Below are 22,077 nucleotides of genomic sequence, written 5' to 3' on the forward strand. Positions count from 1 at the left end.
GAAGAAAGGTTGATAGTAAGGGTGGTTAGAACACCAGACTCCCTATAGCTCCCACACTGCCAGGAGAGCTCTGGGGAAGTGGTAGCCTTCTAGGCCCGAGAGGCTAGACAAAGACACGCTGGCTCTCTCTTCTGCCCTTAACACCTTCCTCAGGAGGAACACAAACCGTAGCCAGTAGAAACCCGGCCGTTCCACCTTAACCTGCCTAGGCCTCAGAGCAGAGCCAAGAAGAGAGGTTTCCATCTGGGCCTCCTGACTTTGGGCCTGATGTCTGTTCCCTTTGGCCAGGCAGCCAAGAGCCTAGCTCTGGAAGACAAGTTCTTAGTATTTTAGGGCCCCCAAAGCTTGGGTGGTGATGCTTAAGGACAAAGCGATCTGCTGACCGCTGGGCACCCAGGAGTCCACTTCCCCTCTCTGCAGTCTTAGTCATATGCCCCCTCACCCAACTCACACTCTAGACACAGCAGTGACTCACAGTGGTGGCCCTTGGGCTTGAAATGGAGGCAATTATCTCGTGGTCACTAGGCAAGTAACCGTCCGGGAATGCATGGGTCAGTGTGTTAGGGGACGAGAGGCATCTGCTGCAGCCCTCCCAGGGACTAGAGAGAGGGAAATGTGAGCAAATGCTCCTCCCATCTCTTCCCAGAGCTTGCTCTCTCAGAAGGAATGTTCGCTGGGGATTTCCCCCACCCCTCATCCCATAGCTCAGTCTGGACCAATTTAGGTCTCCCCCACCCAGCACAGACCGAACCTGTCTGGGCTAGGGGTTGGGGCAGAAACCAGGACAGGGGTGGGTGCAAGCGGCAGAGAACTAGGGGTGTGGGAGAAGGGTGCACAAGTGACAGCACCCGTACTCCAGTCAGTTGCTGAACCCCAGATATTTCCTGTCTGCACTGACCCCTATGGAAAGGTTAAGGAAAAAGTCGCGGAAAAGAGCAAGAGTTTATTCTCTACGATCCTGGGAACGTCCCCTCTCACACCAGGGGCTGGTACCTTGTGTTACCTCCGTGCCACCCTATGGTAAGATTACTGGAAGATGGGGTGGAGAAGAGCTGGAAGTGAATTGCTCTCTCTCTCTCTCTCTCTCTCTCTCTCTCTCTCTCTCTCTCTCTCTCTCTCTCTCTCTCTCTCTCTCTCTCTCATCACGGGTGGCCAAACGACTATTAGGGTCTCCGGATACCGCGAAATTGCCATCTCAGCTCAGACGCATCACATATCAAGAACACGCTGTACTTGAACACCGCCCGGCAGGCTTCCCTGTCTAGAACCCGGCTCTGCGCAGTCGCGCTCCGGGCCAGGCGGGCGGTGGCTCGCAGTCTCCTCTCATTGGCGAGGAGCTTCTCTTCTCTCACCAATGAACAAGCGAGACTCCTACGAGGGGCGGGACCCAATAGACCAGTTTAGCCACGTAACTGCGACTCGGGCAAGCTGGACCCTTAGCCACCCCTAAAATTTAAAGGGTGGGCGGCTGAGTTGCGGCGCCAAGGGGAGGCGCAGCAGCCGGGGAGGCGGGGTGCCGGCCTGAGAGCCGGAGGGCTGGGGACCTCTCCTTCCAGAGAGTGGAGCCGGCGCCGTCTGCTCGTGGCGGCGGCGAAGGAGCTGATATTGGCACAAGTGTAGGAAAAAGTCTTTAAGGAGGAGGGAAATGTCTCTTTCTCTGGCTTCCCCCGTAGCCTCTATGAAAAGGCACCCCCGAAGGCTGCCCACCCTAACAGAACACTGCCCTCATCAAACGCTGGCGTGAGATCCTGTATGAACTCCTCACCACTGGCCTTTCTTCCCCAGCTCCACCCCCAATTTCCATCAGACAGCCTAAATCTGATTTTTTGTGTGTCTGTGTGAGCAAGATGCGGGGAGGGGGCTGGATCGCAGGAGACAGCGACCAGAGCCAGAGCTGGGGAGGTCTGAAGTCTCTAGAGAGAGCTTTCCGGGGATGGAGGGAGGTGGGTTGAGAGAGAACACAAGAGGAACTCCTTCCCCTCAGGGCAATCCTAGAATTGCGAAGAACCCCGCCCGAAATAGAGACTGCTCACTGTGTGACTGTGGGTAAAGGACTTGCACTCCCTGGATCTTAGCTTTCTCAGTAGTAAAATGGGTTGAGGGGCCATAGACCAGTAACTTTCTCAGTTTCCTGCTGTCTCAAAGCATAGCTGATCTGCATGTCCGAGAGGCCAGACATCAGATAGAAAGAGGTATTCAGTGAGCAGCTACTGGTAGCAATGCTCCCAGGAGAGGCAGATAAATCTAGGTGCGATATGACACGACCACCATCCACCCAGCACTCCAGGAACCCTGGGCAAGGAAGACCGAGCGTGGAGCGTCCTCCACCCCACCCTCCTTGCCCCTTGGCCGCCCTCCTCTTCCACTTGGCTCCCACCACTCGGGAAGCTCCAGCCTGCTGAGCTTTGGCTGTTGTTTCTAGCAGGTGGGGTGAGGGCGCCTCACAACACACGGCCAACTGAGGCCCCTTAGCACGTTCCTTTAGCCATCCTCAAAAGGGGTCATTCTTGTTCATCTTCCTGAAATTGGAAACTTCAGGGACGCCCCCTTCTCTCCTCTCCCAGGCCCCCGGGAAGGGGCTTGGCAAACCCTTATCGCCTGCAGAGCAGCTGCTGGAGAAATACTGTAGCCGCTGACTCACGGCTCTTCCAGCTCTGCGCAACCCCCTCCCCTGGGCCCCACCACAGTCTTGGAGAGAGGCCTCCCCACAGAGTTCGACTGGAAGGAAGCGCCCCCAGCTGGGTTGGCCTGGTTCTGCTGTGAATGTGGACCGCTCAGTGCTGGTTGCCGAAGACGGTTGTTGGTGAGGAGCATACACCTCTAAAGCGTTTCTGTCTAGATTCTCATTGTTGCAGAGACTTGTTCAGCTCCCGAGCTCTTTGTACCGCACCCCCCAGGCGCTCCTGAACAGTTAGCGCACTAGTGGCCTTGCTCTGCCCCTGCGCCCCTAGTGAGCGAGTGTCTAGCAGGTAAACCTGCCTCCGGGTGGGCATACTCAGTCTGGCAGCAGTCAGGCTGTTTCCCTGTTTAGGGAGCGGTGTGTGGTGACCAGAGAAGGTCTGAACAGTGAGGGACCTTGGACTCTTCCTGGTTGTGTCTGGCTCCAGGGCCCCAGATTCCCTATCGGTCAAATACAAAGCAATACCTTTGCTCCTTGGGGAAGGCGCTGCTTAAAAGAAACGGTGCGGGGCCTGGGGCGTGCGTGGCTCAGTTGGTAAGGATGGCTGTCTAGAATTCCTAAGGCCTTGGCTTCCATCCCCATTACCTCGTGGAGGCGAGAGGATCAGACGTTCAAGGCCATCGTAGGTTAAAGAGAAGGTGGGGGATATACGAAAGCGCTTTGGAAGACTTAAATAAAACAAAAATATAAAATAATGATGATGGTTCCTGGGAGAACAGAAGCAGGACCCCAGGACAAACCAATGGCGGCTCTGAGCTCATTTTGTCCTGGCATTTCTCATCACACTTGGTGAGAGGGGAAACTCAAATCACCTCCCTCTGCAGACTCCAAGCTCATGCCCAGAGTTTACCGGCTGCTATTTTCATAGTAATAACTACAAAGTACGGAGCATTTACTACTCACCAAGTGCTGCTCTGAGCGCTTCCTGTAGCCTCACTTATTTTAGTCTCCTAATTGTATGAGGTGAGTACGAAGCACATGACCAACACTTGCTCCCCATGGCAATGATATGGGGTCTGGATAAGGAAACTGAGGCACAGAAAAGTTAAAAAGAAAATCCGCAAATAATGGAAACTAGTCTACACGGTTGCAGCCCCTGCTCGTTCCTTGCTCTTCATAAGGTGCTGAGCCTTATCATGAAGGGAAGGCATTGCTCATCCCTGCCTCCTGGGGACAGGATCCTAACAGTTCGGGACACAGCAAGTTAACAACTCTGGACATGGAGCCAGTTCCACAGTGCCAGCCCTTTGCGTTGACCAGGCGACAATACAGAGCCTGAAGCAACCCCACTCAATCTCATTCAGCGACCAGCAACAGCACTCATGAACAATAGTCACACTGTGTGCTCATCTACAGCTCCTGGGGGGGGCACCTAGTATATGTTGGCTCTGGAGTGTCTATTAATGAGATGACATTTGTTGACTTTGTGGCAGTTTAAGGGGTCATTATAAACCGTTACCCATATGTGGTTTAATCCCCACAGTAAGCATAGCAAGTGGAAAGAATTAACAGCCCCACTATATACAGAGGAGGTTAAAACTTGGGTTAATTGGCTTTCCCACCATCACTATCGGAGGTTTTGTCCTTTTATTTCTGAGAAAGGGACTTGGCATCTTTATCAAGTATAAACATAGCTGAGATTAATATTTCACCAGGTTTTTTACTTCGGTATGTGTGATGCATTCTGATATTTTCTACTTATTTTGTATTTTATTCTATTTTACTTAAATTCTGCTCATAAATGCCCACATGGACAGGGGCCGGCTTATATAATTTGAATGTTATAAAGCCCTTTCTTAGCATACACAAGACCCCGGATGAAAATAAAAGTCATGCTTTCATCTCTATGTAGAAGCTTAAGGAGTTGCCTGGGGGAAGCAGAAGGTAGAACAGTAGTTGCCAGGGGCTGGGGCTGGCAGGGATATATACATAAAATAGCTAGCAGACAGCATCTTCAGTGCTCCACACAAAGATTACATGTTTAAGCTGATGGATATGTCCCATGAACCCAGTCTGCACACTGCGCATTGGCACATGTGATGGATGTCAAAGTCTGCCCTTAGATATGTACGATTATTGTGTGTCAAGGAAAATTTTTCCAAGTATATTTTTTAAATTTTGGTCATGAGCCACTAGATTAATCTCATAACCCATTAGTGAGTCAGTACTTGCAGCTTACACAGATTGAGTAAACAGCTGGCAGGGTCAAGGCCAGGACTCGAACCTCAGTGGGTGGCTCCTTGGACTAAAGAACAGCTTGGGAAGGCATGGTAGGTGCCTGCGACTCTTGAGATCATGAATTTGAAGCCAGCCTGTTCTATATAACAAGACCTTGCCTCAGAAAAGCAGACACAGGGCTGGAGAGAGCACCAGCAGTCAAGAGCACCAGTTGCTCTTGCAGAGGACCCAGGTTTGATTCTCAGTACCCACGTGGGAGCTAACAGCTAGCTGAAGTTAGCTAGCAATTCCAGTTTTAGGGGATCCAAAGCCCTCTTCTGGCAGCCTCTTCAAGGGCACCAGCCATGCACAGACTGCATATGCATAAATGCAGGCAAAGCATTTCATATATTCATAGACATAAACTAACTTACATAAAAATAAGAGGCAGCCAGGTAGTGTGCTGGAGAGTAATAGCTCAGTTGCCTCAACCAGAAAGACTTGGGTCCCGAAACCCTGGCTAGGGCTGTTGAGAGGATGAAGAGATGACAGTCACACGGAGCGTGACAGAGAGTGACTCTGGGAGGGATCAGATGGGGTTCTGTGCCCACGACTGCCCACTGCCATAAGCTGAAATCTCAGTGTGTTTATGATGCACAGCATGGGATGGGGCTGGCTAGCCTGGGTAGGAGAACTGTGTGGGTCTCTGTGGGGAGCAGTCTCAGGCTGTACACGTCAGGAGGAGGAAGCTACAGTTGCTAGTCTTTGCACACACTGATCAATAAACTCTCATACTTGGACTCCCAAGAAAAGCTTTGTCATTTCTCTTGAGCTTTTGTCAATTGTTCCGTGGGTCTTAAGTCTTGAAGTCCTTAACATGGGTATGCCCATGCCAAAATACACGTTCACTCAGGATTTCACTCACTCGGGGCTCTCTCTGTCCCCTCCCTCAGTCAGTAAAATTCATGAGGACCTGAGTTAGGTCCCTTCAATGTGCTTAAAGGGGGCATGGTAGCTCTTGCCTATAATTTCAGAATTGGGGGGACAAAGACAGGAGAGTTCCAGCAGGGCTAGCTAGCCTCGCCCACTTAACGAGTTCCCAGGCCTGTATAAATGTGGGTGCTGGGAACTAAACCTGGGTCCTCTGCGAGAGCAGCCAGTGCTTTTAATTGCTCAACCATCTCTCCAGACCCTAATTTTTTAAATAAATGAGCACAAATTTTAAAAGTGAGGGAGTTGGTGAGATTGTTCAGTGAGTGAAGGCACACTTGTCTCCCATGCCAGAACTGACTCCTCCAATCCCACATAAAGATGGGAGGACAGAAACAACCCCACAAAGTAATCCTCTGACATCCACACATATGCTGTGGCATGGCTGTACAACACACACACACACACACACACTATAATGATGATGATGATAACAAAAAAATATTTTTGACAGGTTCTCTCTCTCTCTCTCTCTCTCTCTCTCTCTCTCTCTTTCGGAACTCTCTATGTAGACCAATGTGGCCTCAAACTCACGGAGATCTACCTGCCTCTGCTTCCTGAGTGCTGGGATGAAAGGGTGTGTCATCATGCCCAGCAACAAAAAAATTAAAGAGAAGAAGAAACAATGAGAGTTGGGGTTGGTGAAGCTGGTCATAGGGTGGGTGGTGGCGTCATGATGGTCAGTGGTCGGGAGGGAAGAAGTGACTTCACCCAAGTACCTGTACTCCCTCTCCGAGACAAACTGAGGCTCCTCCTCCCTCCCCAGCACTTTCCAGAGCAGCTGGACCACTTTGTGGAGAACATGGAGGACTTCTCCAATGACCTGTTCAGCAGCTTCTTTGATGACCCTGTGCTGGATGAGAAGAGCCCTCTGCTGGACATGGAACTGGACTCCCCTGCTCCAGGCATCCAGGCTGAGCACAGCTACTCCCTGAGTGGGGATTCTGCACCCCAGAGTCCCCTTGTGCCCATTAAGATGGAGGACACCACTCAAGGTAAGATGTGCCAGGGCCCAGGAGGGAGGAAGCTTCTGAGGGGACAAGCGGAGTCGGGCACCTGCCCACAAAACCCTTCCAGCAGGGCGCAGCTCCTGGCCTTCTGGCTCGCCCTGACTGCGGTCAACAAGCAGCTCACACAGAATGGTCCTTAGGCAGCAGGTGTCACTGATGGCTTCTCACAAGTGCAGAGCCTGGGGGCTGCTGGAGGTGCCTGCCACATGGGCAAGAGGGCCCATAAGAACTGGGTGATGGTGGGTCCTGTAACCATAGGGCACGTGCACGGAGGAGAATAGACTAGGAGACAGGTGAAACAGAACTTCAGGCTCAGTGAGAGACCTTGTCTCAAACAAGAATTCGGAGAGCAATAGAGGAGGACATCTAACATCCACCTACCTCTGCCCTTCACAGGCACACACACACACACACACACACACACACACACACACACACAGGAATACGCACCTGCGTGCCCTCCCATTCACATCCACACATATCAACACGCACCTGCATGCCCTCCCATTTGCTTGACATTCGCGTGTCAGATCTCTGTGAATTCGAGGCCAACCTGGGCTACATAGTAAGTTCTAGGAAGCTAGAGCTACATAGAGCTACCTGTTTTAAAATAAATAAATAAATAAATGATAATAATAATAAACTGAAGCCAGCCCAGTATAGCAGTGTGTGTTGGTAACCTAGCACTCAGGGAAGTCTGAGGCCAGTCTGGGCTACATGGTGAGGCCTTGTCTACAGACACACAAACTACAAACAACAAACAAGAGCTGAAGAGATGGTTCAGCCACTCTTCCTCTTTAAGAGCACTGGCTGCTTTTCCAGAGGTCCTGGGTTCAATTCCCAACACCCACATGGTGGCTCACCATGTCATCAGATCCAATGCCGCCTCTGTTGAGCAAACATGCAGGCAGAGCACTCAAAAATAAATATTTTTAAGTGAAATTCAGTTACACAGGAGACTGAAACAGGATAGAAAGTTCAGAGTCTACCTGGATAACTTAGTAGATCCTATCTCAAAAATTTACTAAAGGAAAAAGACTAGAGTTCAGAGCAGCCTTGGTCTATGACTTCCCACACTGTAGATCACACTAGGCTCGATTCTAAACAAAGAAAATTCCGGACTGCCATACCCACTCAGCCCCGCTGAGTCTGAAATCCTGTAGATAGGACCCAGCATATCAAAGGGTGCTGAGAATCACTAATTCAGAGCAAATAGCTGGGGTAGTTACGTAATAGATGAAGCTGGGCCTGATGGTGCATACTGTGATCCCAGCACTTGAGAAGCCGAGGCAAGGAGGTCGTGAGTCTGAGGCCAGGACTGACTACCTAGCACGTTTCAGGTCAGCCTTGGATCACAACATATCACCTCAATATGTAAGTGCGAAGCTCATCATCCTACATATGGACAGGTGAGAGGTCTAGAGCCTCCCAGCTCTTCACACTGACATTTTCAAAACACTGCTGAGGAGCCCTATTCCGATGTTTGCTCCCAACGTGGGGTTCAGTGTAGAAACCCACTCTTCCAACTCCTATCTGCAGAGCAAACAACCTTCTGCCTCCAAATTGCTGCTCCAAGGTAATCACAAGAGCCCCACCTCAAAATACTGCCTATTTCGTCATTTCCTCGAAGACAGGTCGGCCTAGTCCTGCCATTTTTGGCTGAGTGATCACAAATCTGTCTGTTTTAAAATTAATTTATTTTTATTTTCTATCTATGCTTGTTTTGTTTACATGTATGTATGTCAATCACATACAAGCAAAACAGGATGATAAATTTTCCGGAACTAGAGTTACAGACAGTTGTGAGCTGCCATGTGGGTGCTGGGAGTTGAACCCGTGTTCACTGAGTCATCTGTTTCTTAACCTCTAGAAGCCTCGTATCTCGGTGTCTGCGGGTCCCCTGTCTCATTTCTACCACACATTTGACCCATAAGGAAAGACCTCATGGCAGCAGAACTGTCTGGTTCACACTAGCAGATAGGAACCGTAGAGAGTACCAGAGCCAACGCCCTGCTTCTACTCATCTTCCAGCTTTGGGGGCAGCAAAGGCTGCGGGGTCGAGAACTTAACAAGGTTCCATTGTGTCCTGGTATCCCCGTTAGCTTATGGATGATCTTGGTTAAAGTCTTTGACCTTTCTGGACTTCTGTCTCTTTGATTACAGGGGCTAGGTAGATGGCTCCAGTTAAGAGTACATCCTGCTCTTGCAGAGGACCTGAGTTCAGTCCCCAGCACCTCCAGTACCCTGACCTTGAGGGTACCTGTACTCACTCACACACAGACATGCACAAAGACATAATTTAAAGTATTTTTTAAATCTAGGAGGAAATTTTTTTTCATTTTTTCATCTTTTTTAAAGATTTTTTTATTTTATGTGTATGAATGTTCTATCTGCTTGTATGCCTTTATGCCAGATGGAGGCCACTCGTTCCTGGCCACCCAGACCTGAAATAATCACATACAAACTATATTAATTACAACACTGCTTGGCCAATCATTTAAGCGTATTGCTAACTAGCTCTTATCTTAGATTAACCCATTTCCATTATTTTATATTTTACATTTTACCATGAGGCTCGTGGTTTACCGGTAAGGTTTCCAGGCATCTGTCTCCTTCAGAAGCTACATAGTGTCTCTCTGACTCCGCCTTCTTTCTCTCTATATTTCTGTTTGGATTTTCCACCTAGCTTTACTCTGTTAAGCCATTGGCCGAAAACTGCTTCTTTATTAACCAATGGCAGTAAAACATATTCACAGCCTACAGAGAGAAATCCCACATCAGATCCCACAATAGATGGCTGTGAGTCACCATGTAAACAGTTGCTGGGGATCGAACTCAGGACCTCTGGAAGAGCAGCCAGTGCTTTTAACCCCTGAGCCATCTCTCTAGCCCTGAAAGTCTTTTTATAAAGATGAAAATAACATATACCTGAGAATTCTGGACAGAAATGAAAAAGAAATATATCCATAAAGTTCCCAGCTCCAGGCCCAGCTTGGGATATATACCAACTAGCCACCTCGGTTTGGGGGCACATTAAAGTCCTATTAATTCTACAATTGGCTAGAAAAATGAATGGAATTTTTTCATCTTCTTTTCCAGAGGACAATGGCCTTGGGTGTGAGTTCTTAATTGTCCCATCTATTAAATGCTCATGAGTATTGGGGTCTTAGGCTGTATTGTGCTGCAGAGTCTCTCCAAGAGCAACAGGTCTTTGTCCTCCCTGCCAAGAAGGCAGGGACACCTTCTGGAGTTTCAAGAGGTTCCCTGGCTTGTGACTGCTGAGATCCCAGTTTTTCACCATACCTCAGCAGCTGCCAAGTTCCTGGACGTCTGTGAGGTCTCAAACTCTAGCCTGGGCAGAGCCAGGATATGTTGCGAACCCCTCTTATTCCATGACAGTGTCTCCATCCACCCTGCCGGCTGGCTCAGCAACTCCTCAGCCACCCAGGTCTATTTTTAAAGCAATTTGTCTGTGGCCCTTTGCGGGGACAGCTTCCCGGACGCCCACAGCTTAGCCCTGTAATTTGGAAAGGCTGTTGGTGTTCTGGACTCTATGGCTGCCTGTGGCCCAGGGTTGGGTTCTCAGGCTCCCAGCAGGGAGGAACCTGCCATCTGATGTGGTACCAGGCAGCCTCTGACCTCTCTCCATGCACAGTGGGCCTCAGAGTCCCCCTCCATCCCACCCTGTGCTAGCTGACCTGGTCCTGCATTGCCGCTGCTGCTGCTGCAGTATTCCCTGGGAGTGGGAGACACCCACTGCCCACCAGGAGAAAGCGGAGGCCTGCCAGTTCTGCAAAGATCCCCTCTGTGACTGCGTGTTAGGAGACGGACTCTACCCTGGGAAAAGCTAAGCATTCTCCCGCCTCCACTGGTCCCCATCGCTGAGTCCTGTGGACTCACCCTTCGACTTGGTTTCTAACGTCACGTGCGGTGGCCCCTTATGGAGAAAGCCTTGGGTTGCACCCCCAGCACCAGCTTAAACTGGGTACAGTGGCACACACCTGTAAACCTGATGCTTGGGAGGTGGAGGCAGGAGGACAAAGGTCATGAAGTTCATCCTTAGCTACATAGCAAGTTCAGAGCCAGCCTGGACTATTTGAGACCTTGTCACAAACAAACAAACAAACAAAGGGGCTACAAAGATGGCTTATTGGTTAAGAGCACTGGCTACTCTTCCAGAGGACCCAGATTCAATTCCCAGCACCCACATGACAGATCATGACAGATCACACTGTCTGTAACTCTAATTCCAGGGGTCAGACACCCTCATACAGACATACATACATGCAGGGAAAATGCCAATGTATATTAAATGTAAAAAGACAAACAAATCTTTCCTCTCTTTTCCCCCTGCCTGCCTTTGTCCAGGCTTCATCTTCTCTCTCCTGGACCATTTAGTTCAACAGCAGTCCCATGTCTAGCTCCCTGCCCCATCCTGTCACCCCCATATACCTCCCTGCCCCATCCTGTCACCCCCATATACCTCCCTGCCCTGTCATCCCCCTGTACCCAGAGGTAAAGTCAGTCTGCCTGCTCTTCTTTTACATAATTGGGCTTTCACATTAAAATCTAAAAGTGACAAGCAACTGAGCATCTTTTAAGGAGGCCACATGTATGAAACTGATAATCTGAGGGTGTACACGGATGTTATTGCCTTTATAAAAATCTCTGGATCTTATTCATCAGAACAGGAGCTCCTCTTAATCAACCTTCAGTCCATCTTGGCAGAGAGGGTGGGAGGGAGTGGTTCACATCATGGTGGCTGGGAAGTAGTCAAAAGAGCCAGCATTATTCCTTTTAAATTAATAATCCAAGGATTGAGCTGGAAAGATGGCTCAGTGGTTAAGAGCACTGGCTGCACAGGGTGTGGTGGGGCACATACTTTTAATCCTAGGATGCAGGAGGCACAGGCAGGTGGATCTCTGTGAGTTCGAAGCCTGCCTGGTCCAGGACAGCCAGGAAACCCTGTCTCAAAAAATAACAAAACAACAAAAAGAACACTGACTGTTCTCCCAGAGAGGTTCTGAGTTCCATTCCCACACCGCATGGTGTCTCACAATCATCTGTAATGAGATCTGATGCCCTCTTCTGGCCTGCAGGCGTACATGCAGGCAGAACACTATATATAATAAATAAATTTTAAAAAATCAGAGGTTAAGCAGAAAGTGCTCTTTAACCTCTGAGCCATCTCTCCAGCCCTAAGGTCCTCATTCTTTCACAGCAAGCCCTTTCCAGGCCAAGCCATCTCCTTAACCCCACTTTCCTCATTTTAAAGATGAGGAAACTGAGACTCAGAGAAGATAAACAGCTTGCGTAAGGTCACATAGCAGGTCAGGGGAGGTCTAGACGCTGTGGTCAAGTCTGTTCTGCGGGTGTGTAGATACAAGATGCTCTCACAGCTTCTGGCTCCAGCCCACACATCAACTTCACCAGAGTGTGCCAGCTTTCCTGCCCATACCCAGACGGGCACTCTGATATCAGTCCAGGGTGTACTCAGTCCAGGGTACTCAGCAGTAGGCAGAAGCCCAGAAGTCTGTCAGCGCTCTCTGCTCCGGGAGCCCCTGAAGCTGAGTCCCTTCCTACTTCACCTTCCCCTGCAGATGTGGAATGTGGAGCTTGGGCACTCGGACACAAACTGTGCTCCATTATGGTGAAGCAGGAGCAGAGCCCGGAGCTACCTGTTGACCCTCTGGCTGTCTCCTCCGCCATGGCTGCTGCTGCCATGGCCACCCCACCACTGCTGGGCCTCAGTCCCATCTCCAGACTGCCCATCCCTCACCAGGTGAGCCTAGAGACATTGACAGGGGCCGAGGGAGGGAGACAGAGGGGAGTGACACCCGATATCTTGGACTCCCCCCCTCCAGCAGGGCTCCATGAACTGGGAACCTTGGGAGCTGAGGGTCCTCTGCCTCCCACACTGACCACCTCTCCCCCATCCTCCAGGGAGCACAAGCAGAGAAAGCTTTCAGGGCACCAGTCAGGGCTGAGGTTAGTTTCAAAGTCAAGGACATCTGAAACGGGTGTACCCCAGGGTACTTCCTTTTCTTTTAGGTTTCAGGATTTAGAAAAAGATCAACATGTTAATGCAAAAAAAAAAAATGATGGTATTGTATTTTAGTTTATATTTAGATTAATAAGCCACGCTCATACCCAACCCTACCTCCACTCCTAACATGTCTAGGCAACAACTGTGACCCCAAGACCCTTCAGGGAGTGAGGCCCAGACCCCTGGCTTCTGAGAGAGGCTTTGTGAGATCAGGCTTGTTCCTGCTTGTGCTCTGGACACATTGTCTCCTCTCTTTTCTCTTCAGCTTCCTTCCCAGTAAAACAGGTGCAAGCCACAAGACCTAAAATTATACAGTTTAAAAAACAAACAAACAAACAAACATTAATCCCTACGCAGGGGGTTGCCTCCTGCTGGCCACCCAGGTTCAAAGTAAGCAGTCATAAGCAACAAAGGTCACCCTTCCTACTTTCAACATTTAAGGACTGATTGACAGCCAGTTAGATCCTTAGTGACCAGAACTAGTCAGCCAAGATCAGAAGGAGGAAGGGACCACAGCAAAGAAGGAAACAGATGAAAGTTCCCAGGAGTTCGGCCTCAAATCCGCCAAGTAAGAAATTTCAAAGCTTTTCCTGTTAGGTTCCCTCTGTAACCGGTGCAGGGCACAGAGCCAGTCTGTAAAGAACCATCTGAGCCACGAAAGTGCTCCGCCACTCTACATGGTCTCTGCGTGTCCCCTCATCTGTAGTCCTGACACTGAGCTGCGTGTAGACCAGGGACTGGCCAAGCTCCTGGATTCCCTGCACTCGCCCTGATTCTTCCTCATTGTCTTGTGTTCAGCACTCTGTCCCTACACAGTGTTGTGACCTCCGCTGCCAGCAGACTCAGTGGGGAGAGCCAATCCCAAGAGTCACACCCTCCTCACCAAGATCACCACTTACATGCATGTTGGTGAAGTTCACACGTATAAAACTACACATGTTCCTGAAGCCCTTTCTAGAACAGCCCTTTGGGATGTAAACAAATAGGAATGCATACTCGTTAAGAATGTTCATCTGGTTTCATCGTGCCTTGCGTGAAGCCCCACGAGGGCTCTCACTGCTGCAAGCTTCTGGGTATGGACCAGACTCCCCTTTGTATCCCAGGATCCATGTCATGTTTCAGCTTTCTCTGAGCCTTGACCAAGTAATCCCTCCTGAACTATTGTTCTCTCAACGGCTACCTTGGAACTAGTATGACCTCTTGTCCTCATGGCAACCACATACCAAGGCCTACATGGCTTTCATAGTTCATGAAGGGTCAGTCAGTATCTACCTGGAAGGTGGCATAGCCCCAGACGCCACAGGAACCCTGCTTCTTGAGATTCAGCTCTGACCTTCACTGTGTAACCACCTCTCTCTGCTCATAGATGTACTGTGACTTTTCCAAACGTGAGAACTTGCCTCTCTGTTCTCTCCAGGCTGAACCTAGGACTCTTGAGGCCAGCCATTCTTCCAGCTATGCAGGGTAGATCTCCAACCTGAGGGAGGGAGGAGGGTGAATAGCATAGTGAGGATTGTCCCAGGGGCAGGTGATGGAACTGAACCTGTTTCCTTCTCAGGCCCCAGGAGAAATGACTCAGCTGCCAGTAGTCAAAGCAGAAGCCCCAGAAGTGAGCCAGTTTCTCAAGGTGATGCCAGGTAAGCAAGCACAAGAAAAACTCCTTCTGCTTACAATAGGCAGCATCTAGAGCACCCCTGCCTCTCAAAATTCCCCCTGCTCCCCCAAATGTTCCCACCTTTCCAATCTCCCTCAAAACTCCCCCTGCTCCTCCAAATGTTCCCACCTTTCCAATCTCCCTCAAAACTCTCCCTGCTCCCCGAAATGTTCCCACCTTTCCAATCTCCCTCAAAACTCCCCCTGCTCCCCCAAATGTTCCCACCTTTCCAATCTCCCTCAAAACTCCCCCTGCTCCTCCAAATGTTCCCACCTTTCCAATCTCCCTCAAAACTCCCCCTGCTCCCCCAAATGTTCCCACCTTTCCAATCTCCCTCAAAACTCCCCCTGCTCCCCCAAATGTTCCCACCTTTCCAATCTCCCTCAAAACTCCCACTTCTCCCCCAAATGTTCCCACCTTTCTAATCTCTTGCTCTTTTTCTGTCTTGCTCCCTTATTTCTTCCATTCCTTCTTTACCCAATCTTCAACTGTCACAATTCTACCAACTTCATTTCATTTGCTGATACTCCTTCCATCCATTCACTAACTGAAGGCCACCCTATAATCATCAGTCAACTTCCACCCATTTGTCCACCTGCCCACCCATCTATTCATCCATCCATCCATCCATCCATCCATCCACCCAACCATCCATCCACACATCCATCCATCCACCCATCTACCCATTTTTCCACCCAAACATCTGTCCATCCATCCACACATCTGTCTATCCAGCTATCCATTCATCTGTGAATCTATCACTCTATCACCCACCCATCCATTCATTCATCCATCTCCACACTCATCCATCCATCCAACTAACAAACCATTCATATGCCCATTTATCCATCAACACATTCACCAAACATCCATCAATTTGTCCATTTAAGCCTCTAACCATCTACCCAAACACCATCCATCTATCCATGCATCCAACCAAGGTTTACTAGGTACCATCTTAATTGTCTCAGGTATTGCCAAAGCAAAATGAGAAGACAATTCTGTACCCTAAGGTTGTGATATGGGCATGCAGATGGCAAATCCACAGGGATCCTGTACAGCTCACTGGGTCAAGGGGGCACAGTCAGCTTCCGTGAGTTACTGGAATGAGAAAAGGTAGCTCAATTGTTCCAACCCCACCTTACCAGCTTGTCAACACTGAGTCAACATCTACTATACATATGTCGAGCCCTGAACTGGAAATAGGAATAAGGTACCATAGGTGTTGAAGGGAAACCTGACAAGGTGTGGAGAAGGTTTGTGCTAAAACACCTTGCACAGTAGAGTTCCTAAAGCATTTCCCTCACTAGCTCGCTGCATCCTTGTGACTTGGAGCAGAGTCATTTCAACCTTATTCAATAGAGAAGGAACTCGAGGCTGGGGAATCTCACTAAGACCACATGTATTGGAGACACACAGTCAGGACTTGATCTCAGGTCTATGGGTTCCAAGCCCAGCAGTCTTTTCAGAATGTGACCTGTAAGAGACAAGAATGTGTCAGAGGAAAGAGGGAGGCTTGCTGTGGGGCCAACCCATGCCAGACCCTACACTGCATGGTCACAGAGCCCAGGTTTCCACTCCTAGAGCTTCCCAGGGGTTCTGTGCCATCCCAGTGCTTTCCCGGCATCTCTGCTAGCTGCTGAGCCTCTGAGACATCTCTTTCTGATGCCTGCTGAGTGTTGGCCTTCCTGCTGCTCTGCCCAGGAAGGGCACAGTGTGGAGGAGAAACTCACTCCTCACCCTTGGCTGCAATCCCAACACCTGCCATCCTGTCCTTGATATTGAATCAGCATTTTAGAGTTGGAAAAAGAAAATGGGAGGACACTGGTCAGCCTGCACCACCCTGGATCTGATTGGAGAGCTTAGTCCCCTCTGAACTATAGAGCTGGGGCTCTAAAGAACCCAAATCCTGCAAGAGCCACAGGTAGGGGAGCATATAGCCCAGGGGCTCCTCACCAAAGTTACAGGGGGCTTCCACTGCACTGTCAGAGATAGGCAGCACTCAGCAGTCATCTTTTTGGGAGCCACATGTCTTCCTGGGACCGTCAAGGGGCTTCCTATATTCCGACGGAGGCTAAAGACCTATTGGCAGGCACATTTTCTTTAGTGACAGGGCTGGCATGGCCCATGTTCAGCTGAACTCATGATGTCAGAGAAGGCATGGGGTGCAACCCTACTAACCTAGCCCTCTACTTTTTGCAGAGGACCTCGTGCAGATGCCTCCAACACCCCCCAGCAGCCACGGCAGTGACAGTGACGGTTCCCAGAGTCCCCGCTCTCTGCCCCCTTCCAGCCCTGTCCGGCCCATGGCCCGCTCCTCCACAGCCATCTCCACTTCTCCGCTCCTCACTGCCCCTCACGTAAGCAACTCAGGGTGGGCTGGTCCTGGAGGCGAGGCAGTAAGTAGGTTTTCCCGGTGCCTGACCGGTGAAGGGGTCAGGCAGTCCCACATATAGTTCCTATCCCATCAGTTCCAGGGAGGGGCCCATCTGACAAGGAAGAGGGGGGATTTCTCAGTTCTGCCTCAAGATGCATGGAAATCAGAGGTAGCGAGACCATGTCCAGGAAGGCCTAGAAGTCTCGCTGAGATGGAGCTGAGAACCTCACATTTATGAACCTGGCAGTGACCCAGGCTGTCTCCAAGGACAACTGTTTGGGGGCAACATGGAAAGAGATCCTGAACCCTAGGGAGGGCATGGATCCTTCTAAGATGAGATTGTGGGGAGTGACCTGAGGAGGTGCTGTTTAGGGGTCTCTTGGATAATGAGCTTTGAGACTGGGTTCTTGGGTAGGACAGGGGAAGGAGCCCCTAAAGCCATTCTGACATTCGATGCATGTTACTGGACTTAACTCAGATGCTTCCCCTTTTCCAAGGAGAAAATTGAGATTCAGAGTGCTGAGTACACAAATTTGAACCTGGGATTATCTGTTTTCTTCAGAAACTACAGGGGACATCAGGGCCACTGCTCTTGACAGAAGAGGAGAAGCGGACCTTGATCGCCGAGGGTTACCCCATCCCCACCAAACTCCCCCCTCACCAAGGCTGAGGAGAAGGCCTTGAAGAGGGTACGCAGGAAAATTAAGAACAAAGTAAGGCTGGAACCATCCCTACCCTAAGACTATGGGGAACTTTCCACTGAAGAGGGCTCTGTCCCCTGGTGATGTCAGTTCTGAAATTGGGGACTACCTAGGAAGTGAACACACGGCTACGGTAACCCTTGCTTTGGAACTTCCTCCTTTAGATCTCCGCCCAGGAGAGCCGCCGCAAGAAGAAGGAGTACGTGGAATGTCTAGAAAAGAAGTAAGGCTTCTGTGGGCCGGGACATCAGCCTGGTGTGCCAGCCTCAGTCAGAGCCCAGCTTCAGGCAGTGGGATGGTGGGGGGCAGGGGCTGTGGGGCAGGTGAGCCTGTGGGGGTGCTTCCAGCCCATGCCTGCTCGACCCTTCCAGGGTGGAGACATACACATCAGAGAACAATGAGCTATGGAAGAAGGTGGAGACCCTAGAGACTGCCAACAGGTAAGTGGTACCCCTGTGTCCCACCTACCTCACTAAAGGTGGTGGCTGGCTCTGGAATAACTAGGTCAGGATGATACCCCAAAGTGCACCCCAGGAACTGGGAGCTCTGTTGTCTCGCCAGTCTCTGTTTCCCAGCTGTCCTTAACTGCTAGACACTGACAGGCTGGTAAGATGCCCATCCATGACAGACGCTCTCCAGGTGTGAACTCCCCCCCCCCCCCCCCCCCCCCGCAGTGTCAGGGTCGGCACTGCCCTCCCTCCCAGTGTCAAGGTCAGCACTGCTCCCCCCACCCCCACAGTGTCAGGGTCAGCACTTCCCCCAGTGTCAAGGTCAGCACTGCCCTTCCTCCCAGTGTCAGGGTCAGCACTGCCCCCCCCAGTGTCAGGATCAGCACTGCTCCTCAACTTGTTAGAAATTCTTATTCTCACCAGGCGGTTGTGGCACACACCTTTAATCTCAGCACACAGGAGGCAGAGGCAGGTGGATCTCTGTGAGTTCAAGACCTACAGAGCAAGTTCTGGGACTAGCTTCATAGCTACTGAGAAACTCTGTCTCTAAAAACCAAAAGAATGTTTAAAAATTAAAAAAAAATGCTTATTTTCTCTTGCAGGGCATGATGGCGCATGCCTTTAATCCCTGTACTTGAGAGGCAGAGGCAGGAGGATCTCTGTGAGTGCAAGGCCAGCCTGGTCTATACAGGGAGCTCCAGGACAGCCAGGGTTACATAGAGAGACCCTGTCTCAAAGAAACAAACAAAAACAAAGAAATGCTTATTCTCAGACGCAGAGTTAGGTTTGCTGAATCACTCACTGTGGGAGGAGGGACCAGCAATCTGTTTTATTTTGTTTTGAGACCAAGTCTCATAAAGCGTCGGCTAGCTTCAGACTCGCTAAGCAGCTGAGGCCAGCCTTGAACTGATCCCTCTGCCTCTACCTGCTAAGTACTGGGTACCAAGTGTGCCGCTGTGCCTGACTGCAGTCAGTGCTGCTGTTCTTTGTTCTGTGTGATGAGTGCTATAGATGTCTGAGCAGCACGTGCGCGCAAGTGCCCATGGCGGCCAGAAGAGGGTATTGGATCTCCTGGAACTAAAGTTCCAGATGGATATGAGCTGCCATGTTGATGTGGGAGCCAAGCCCAGGTCCCTTGGGAAAGCACCCATGCTCTCCACCATGGAGCCGTCTCTCTGCTGCAGAGTTCACTGTACCTTCCAGCAGTCCCCATGGCTGTTAGTCTGCTGGCCTAGACCCTTCTACTTAAAGCCAGCTCCCCACTATGGCCTGAGAACTTGTAAAAGATAAAAATTTCAGGACTTTTCTAAGATTGCTGGGTCAGAATCTGCATAACTTGCGTGCACGTGTGTGCATGTATGTGTGTGTGCTCTCAAGAATGTGTGTTATCTCTGTGAGTGTGTGGATGTTATCTGTGTGTCTGTTATCTTTGTATGTGTTATCTCTGTATGTGTGTTATGTTTGTGTGTGTGTGCCCGCAAGAATGTGTTTGTGTTATCTCTGTGTTTGGATGTTATCTCTGTGTGTGTTATCTTTGTATGTGTGCATGCTATCTGTGTATGTAAGTTATTTCTGTGTTATCTGTGTGCTTGTTATCTCTGTGAATATGTGTGTCATCTGTAACATGAGGGCCGGCTTGTTGGGGTTTCCGTCCCACCCGGTACCCCAACAGCCGGCAAATCCCAAAGAGAAATTACACACAGGACTCCATAAGGTTATAAACTGATTGGCCCATTAGGTCAGGCTACTTATTAGTTCTTATAACTTATCTTAACCCATTATTCTGATCTATGTTAGCCACATGGGCTCAGTACCTTTCTCAATGTGACAGCTTACATGTTGCCTCTTCGGTGTTCTGTGCAGGAGTGGTGAGAGAGTTTCTACTTCCAGAATACTCCCAGTCTCTTTGTTCCACCCCTACTTCCTGTCTGGCTTTCCCGCCTATACTGCCTGCCTGACCAATCAGCATTTTATTAAAATATGATTGACAGAATACAGACAATTCTCCCACACCATTTCCCTCTTTTTTTTTAAATATATGAAAATACCCATAGTCCCTTTGTTGGGAATGTGGGCGTAGTATTTCAGGCTACTTCCTGCTGGTTGGGGGCACTGATAATCTTATGGGGACTTAAAGAAAATTTAGAGTTATAATCAAGTCCTGACTGGAGTATCCTGTGAGTCTTGATCATCTCAGGCAGCAGTCTTGAATCAGTTCTGGATGTAGAACTCTGTCATCTGGGCCATCTGTTCCTGTCGATTTCTCAGGTGGCCTCCCTTGGTCAAAGATGATTTTTCTTAACTCTGAATAAATCCATAGCCTCTCATTTTCTGTGGAAACAAAAGCAGAATCTCTTCTCCAAAGTAACATACCTTTTGACTTCAGTTTTGAAGCCAAGGTATTTTCAAAATATCTATATTGGATTAATTCAGCAGCATTTATAAACAAAAGTCTTTTAGCAGCTGTTGCTCCTTCCTCGGCATTCAAACAATTCAAAGAGAGCATAATAACATACGGTATCAAGATTCTCTGTGTATTTTCCATCTTTATTTTAACTTCTATTTCTTTTATTTTTACTTTTACTTTTTGAGACCGGTTCTCTGTATATCTTTGTCCTGGAATAACTCTGTAGACCAGGCTGTCCTTGAACTCACAGAGATCCTACTGTCTCTGCCTCCCCAGTACTGGGCTCAAAGGTGTTTGCTACCACACCTTGAACTCACAGAGATCCACGTGTCTCTGCTTCCCCAGTGCTAGGATTAAAGGTGTGTGCTACCACACCTTGAACTCAGATATCTGTCTGTCTCTGCCTCCCAGGCATTGGGATTAAAGGTGTGTACTACCACACCTTGAAGTCACAGAGGTCAACTACCTCTGCCCCTTAAAGTCTCAGAGGTCAACGTACCTCTGCCTCCCAGGCATTGGGATTAAAGGTGTGTTCTACCACACCCAACTACTCTCTTTCTTTTTACTTTAAGAACTTTAACTTTTATCCTGCATATATTTTTAACACACTATAAACCATTTAGAGGTTTTCTTCGTCTTTGAATCTCTCTTTACTGTATATCTCTCTTTTTCTGACCACATGAGCCTTTAATTTACAAAGCAATACGGAAAGCCGTGGCTTTAATGGCTGGATCCAGTCCATTTCTTAGCTTTCCAGACTCATGGTAGAGGTACCACTGGAGCCTTTTACTGCCACAACTCTATGGCGTTTCAAGGTCCCTGCCAGCATGCAAGCTGGAGCATTCTGCTCACAGACCATACTCAGTCAGACTGACTGCCTGAAAGAGTCAGGGATTGCCCTGGCAGGACAGCCCAGAAAGCCGGCATTTTAAAACACCGCAGCTTTTTTCCTGCTATGGCTGAAAACCGAAAAGCATGCGTTCAGCCTTTGATCAACACTGTTTAAGTGTTTCGTGGCAGGACCTCTTAATGAGCTGCAGGGTTTTGCAGCTAAAGCTGAGTCAGGAAGCCTCTCTTAACTGACAGCCTTGCTTGCCTCTAGCAAGCAGAGCAGACCTGAGAAATTGCTGCTACCATACCAAGAAAACATGCTTTACTCTATTCTTTTCCAAGCTTTCTCAGGCTTTCTGTGGATTCAGATATCCACGTCTGGGCGCCATATGTAACATGAGGGCCGGCTTGTTGGGGTTTCCGTCCCACCCGGTACCCCAACAGCCGGCAAATCCCAAAGAGAAATTACACACAGGACTCCATAAGGTTATAAACTGATTGGCCCATTAGGTCAGGCTACTTATTAGTTCTTATAACTTATCTTAACCCATTATTCTGATCTATGTTAGCCACATGGGCTCAGTACCTTTCTCAATGTGACAGCTTACATGTTGCCTCTTCGGTGTTCTGTGCAGGAGTGGTGAGAGAGTTTCTACTTCCAGAATACTCCCAGTCTCTTTGTTCCACCCCTACTTCCTGTCTGGCTTTCCCGCCTATACTGCCTGCCTGACCAATCAGCATTTTATTAAAATATGATTGACAGAATACAGACAAT

At 49.4% G+C, this 22,077-nt stretch overlaps 1 protein-coding gene across 1 annotated transcript in view; it reads left to right on the top strand.

Annotated features, from left to right (window-relative positions):
- Positions 1-22,077, top strand: part of Creb3l1 (cAMP responsive element binding protein 3 like 1) — a 43,219-nt gene that overhangs the window by 14,865 nt on the left and 6,277 nt on the right. Inside the window, 8 exon segments of the mRNA XM_048428413.3 lie at positions 6,594-6,822; positions 12,438-12,619; positions 14,442-14,520; positions 16,740-16,897; positions 17,477-17,566; positions 17,568-17,627; positions 17,780-17,838; positions 17,987-18,055. Coding sequence (XP_048284370.1) covers positions 6,594-6,822; positions 12,438-12,619; positions 14,442-14,520; positions 16,740-16,897; positions 17,477-17,566; positions 17,568-17,627; positions 17,780-17,838; positions 17,987-18,055 — 926 coding nt within the window.

The sequence above is a fragment of the Myodes glareolus genome, chromosome 10 (assembly GCF_982192425.1).
Source record: "Myodes glareolus chromosome 10, mMyoGla1.1, whole genome shotgun sequence".
In the NCBI taxonomy this organism is placed as follows: domain Eukaryota; kingdom Metazoa; phylum Chordata; class Mammalia; order Rodentia; family Cricetidae; genus Myodes; species Myodes glareolus.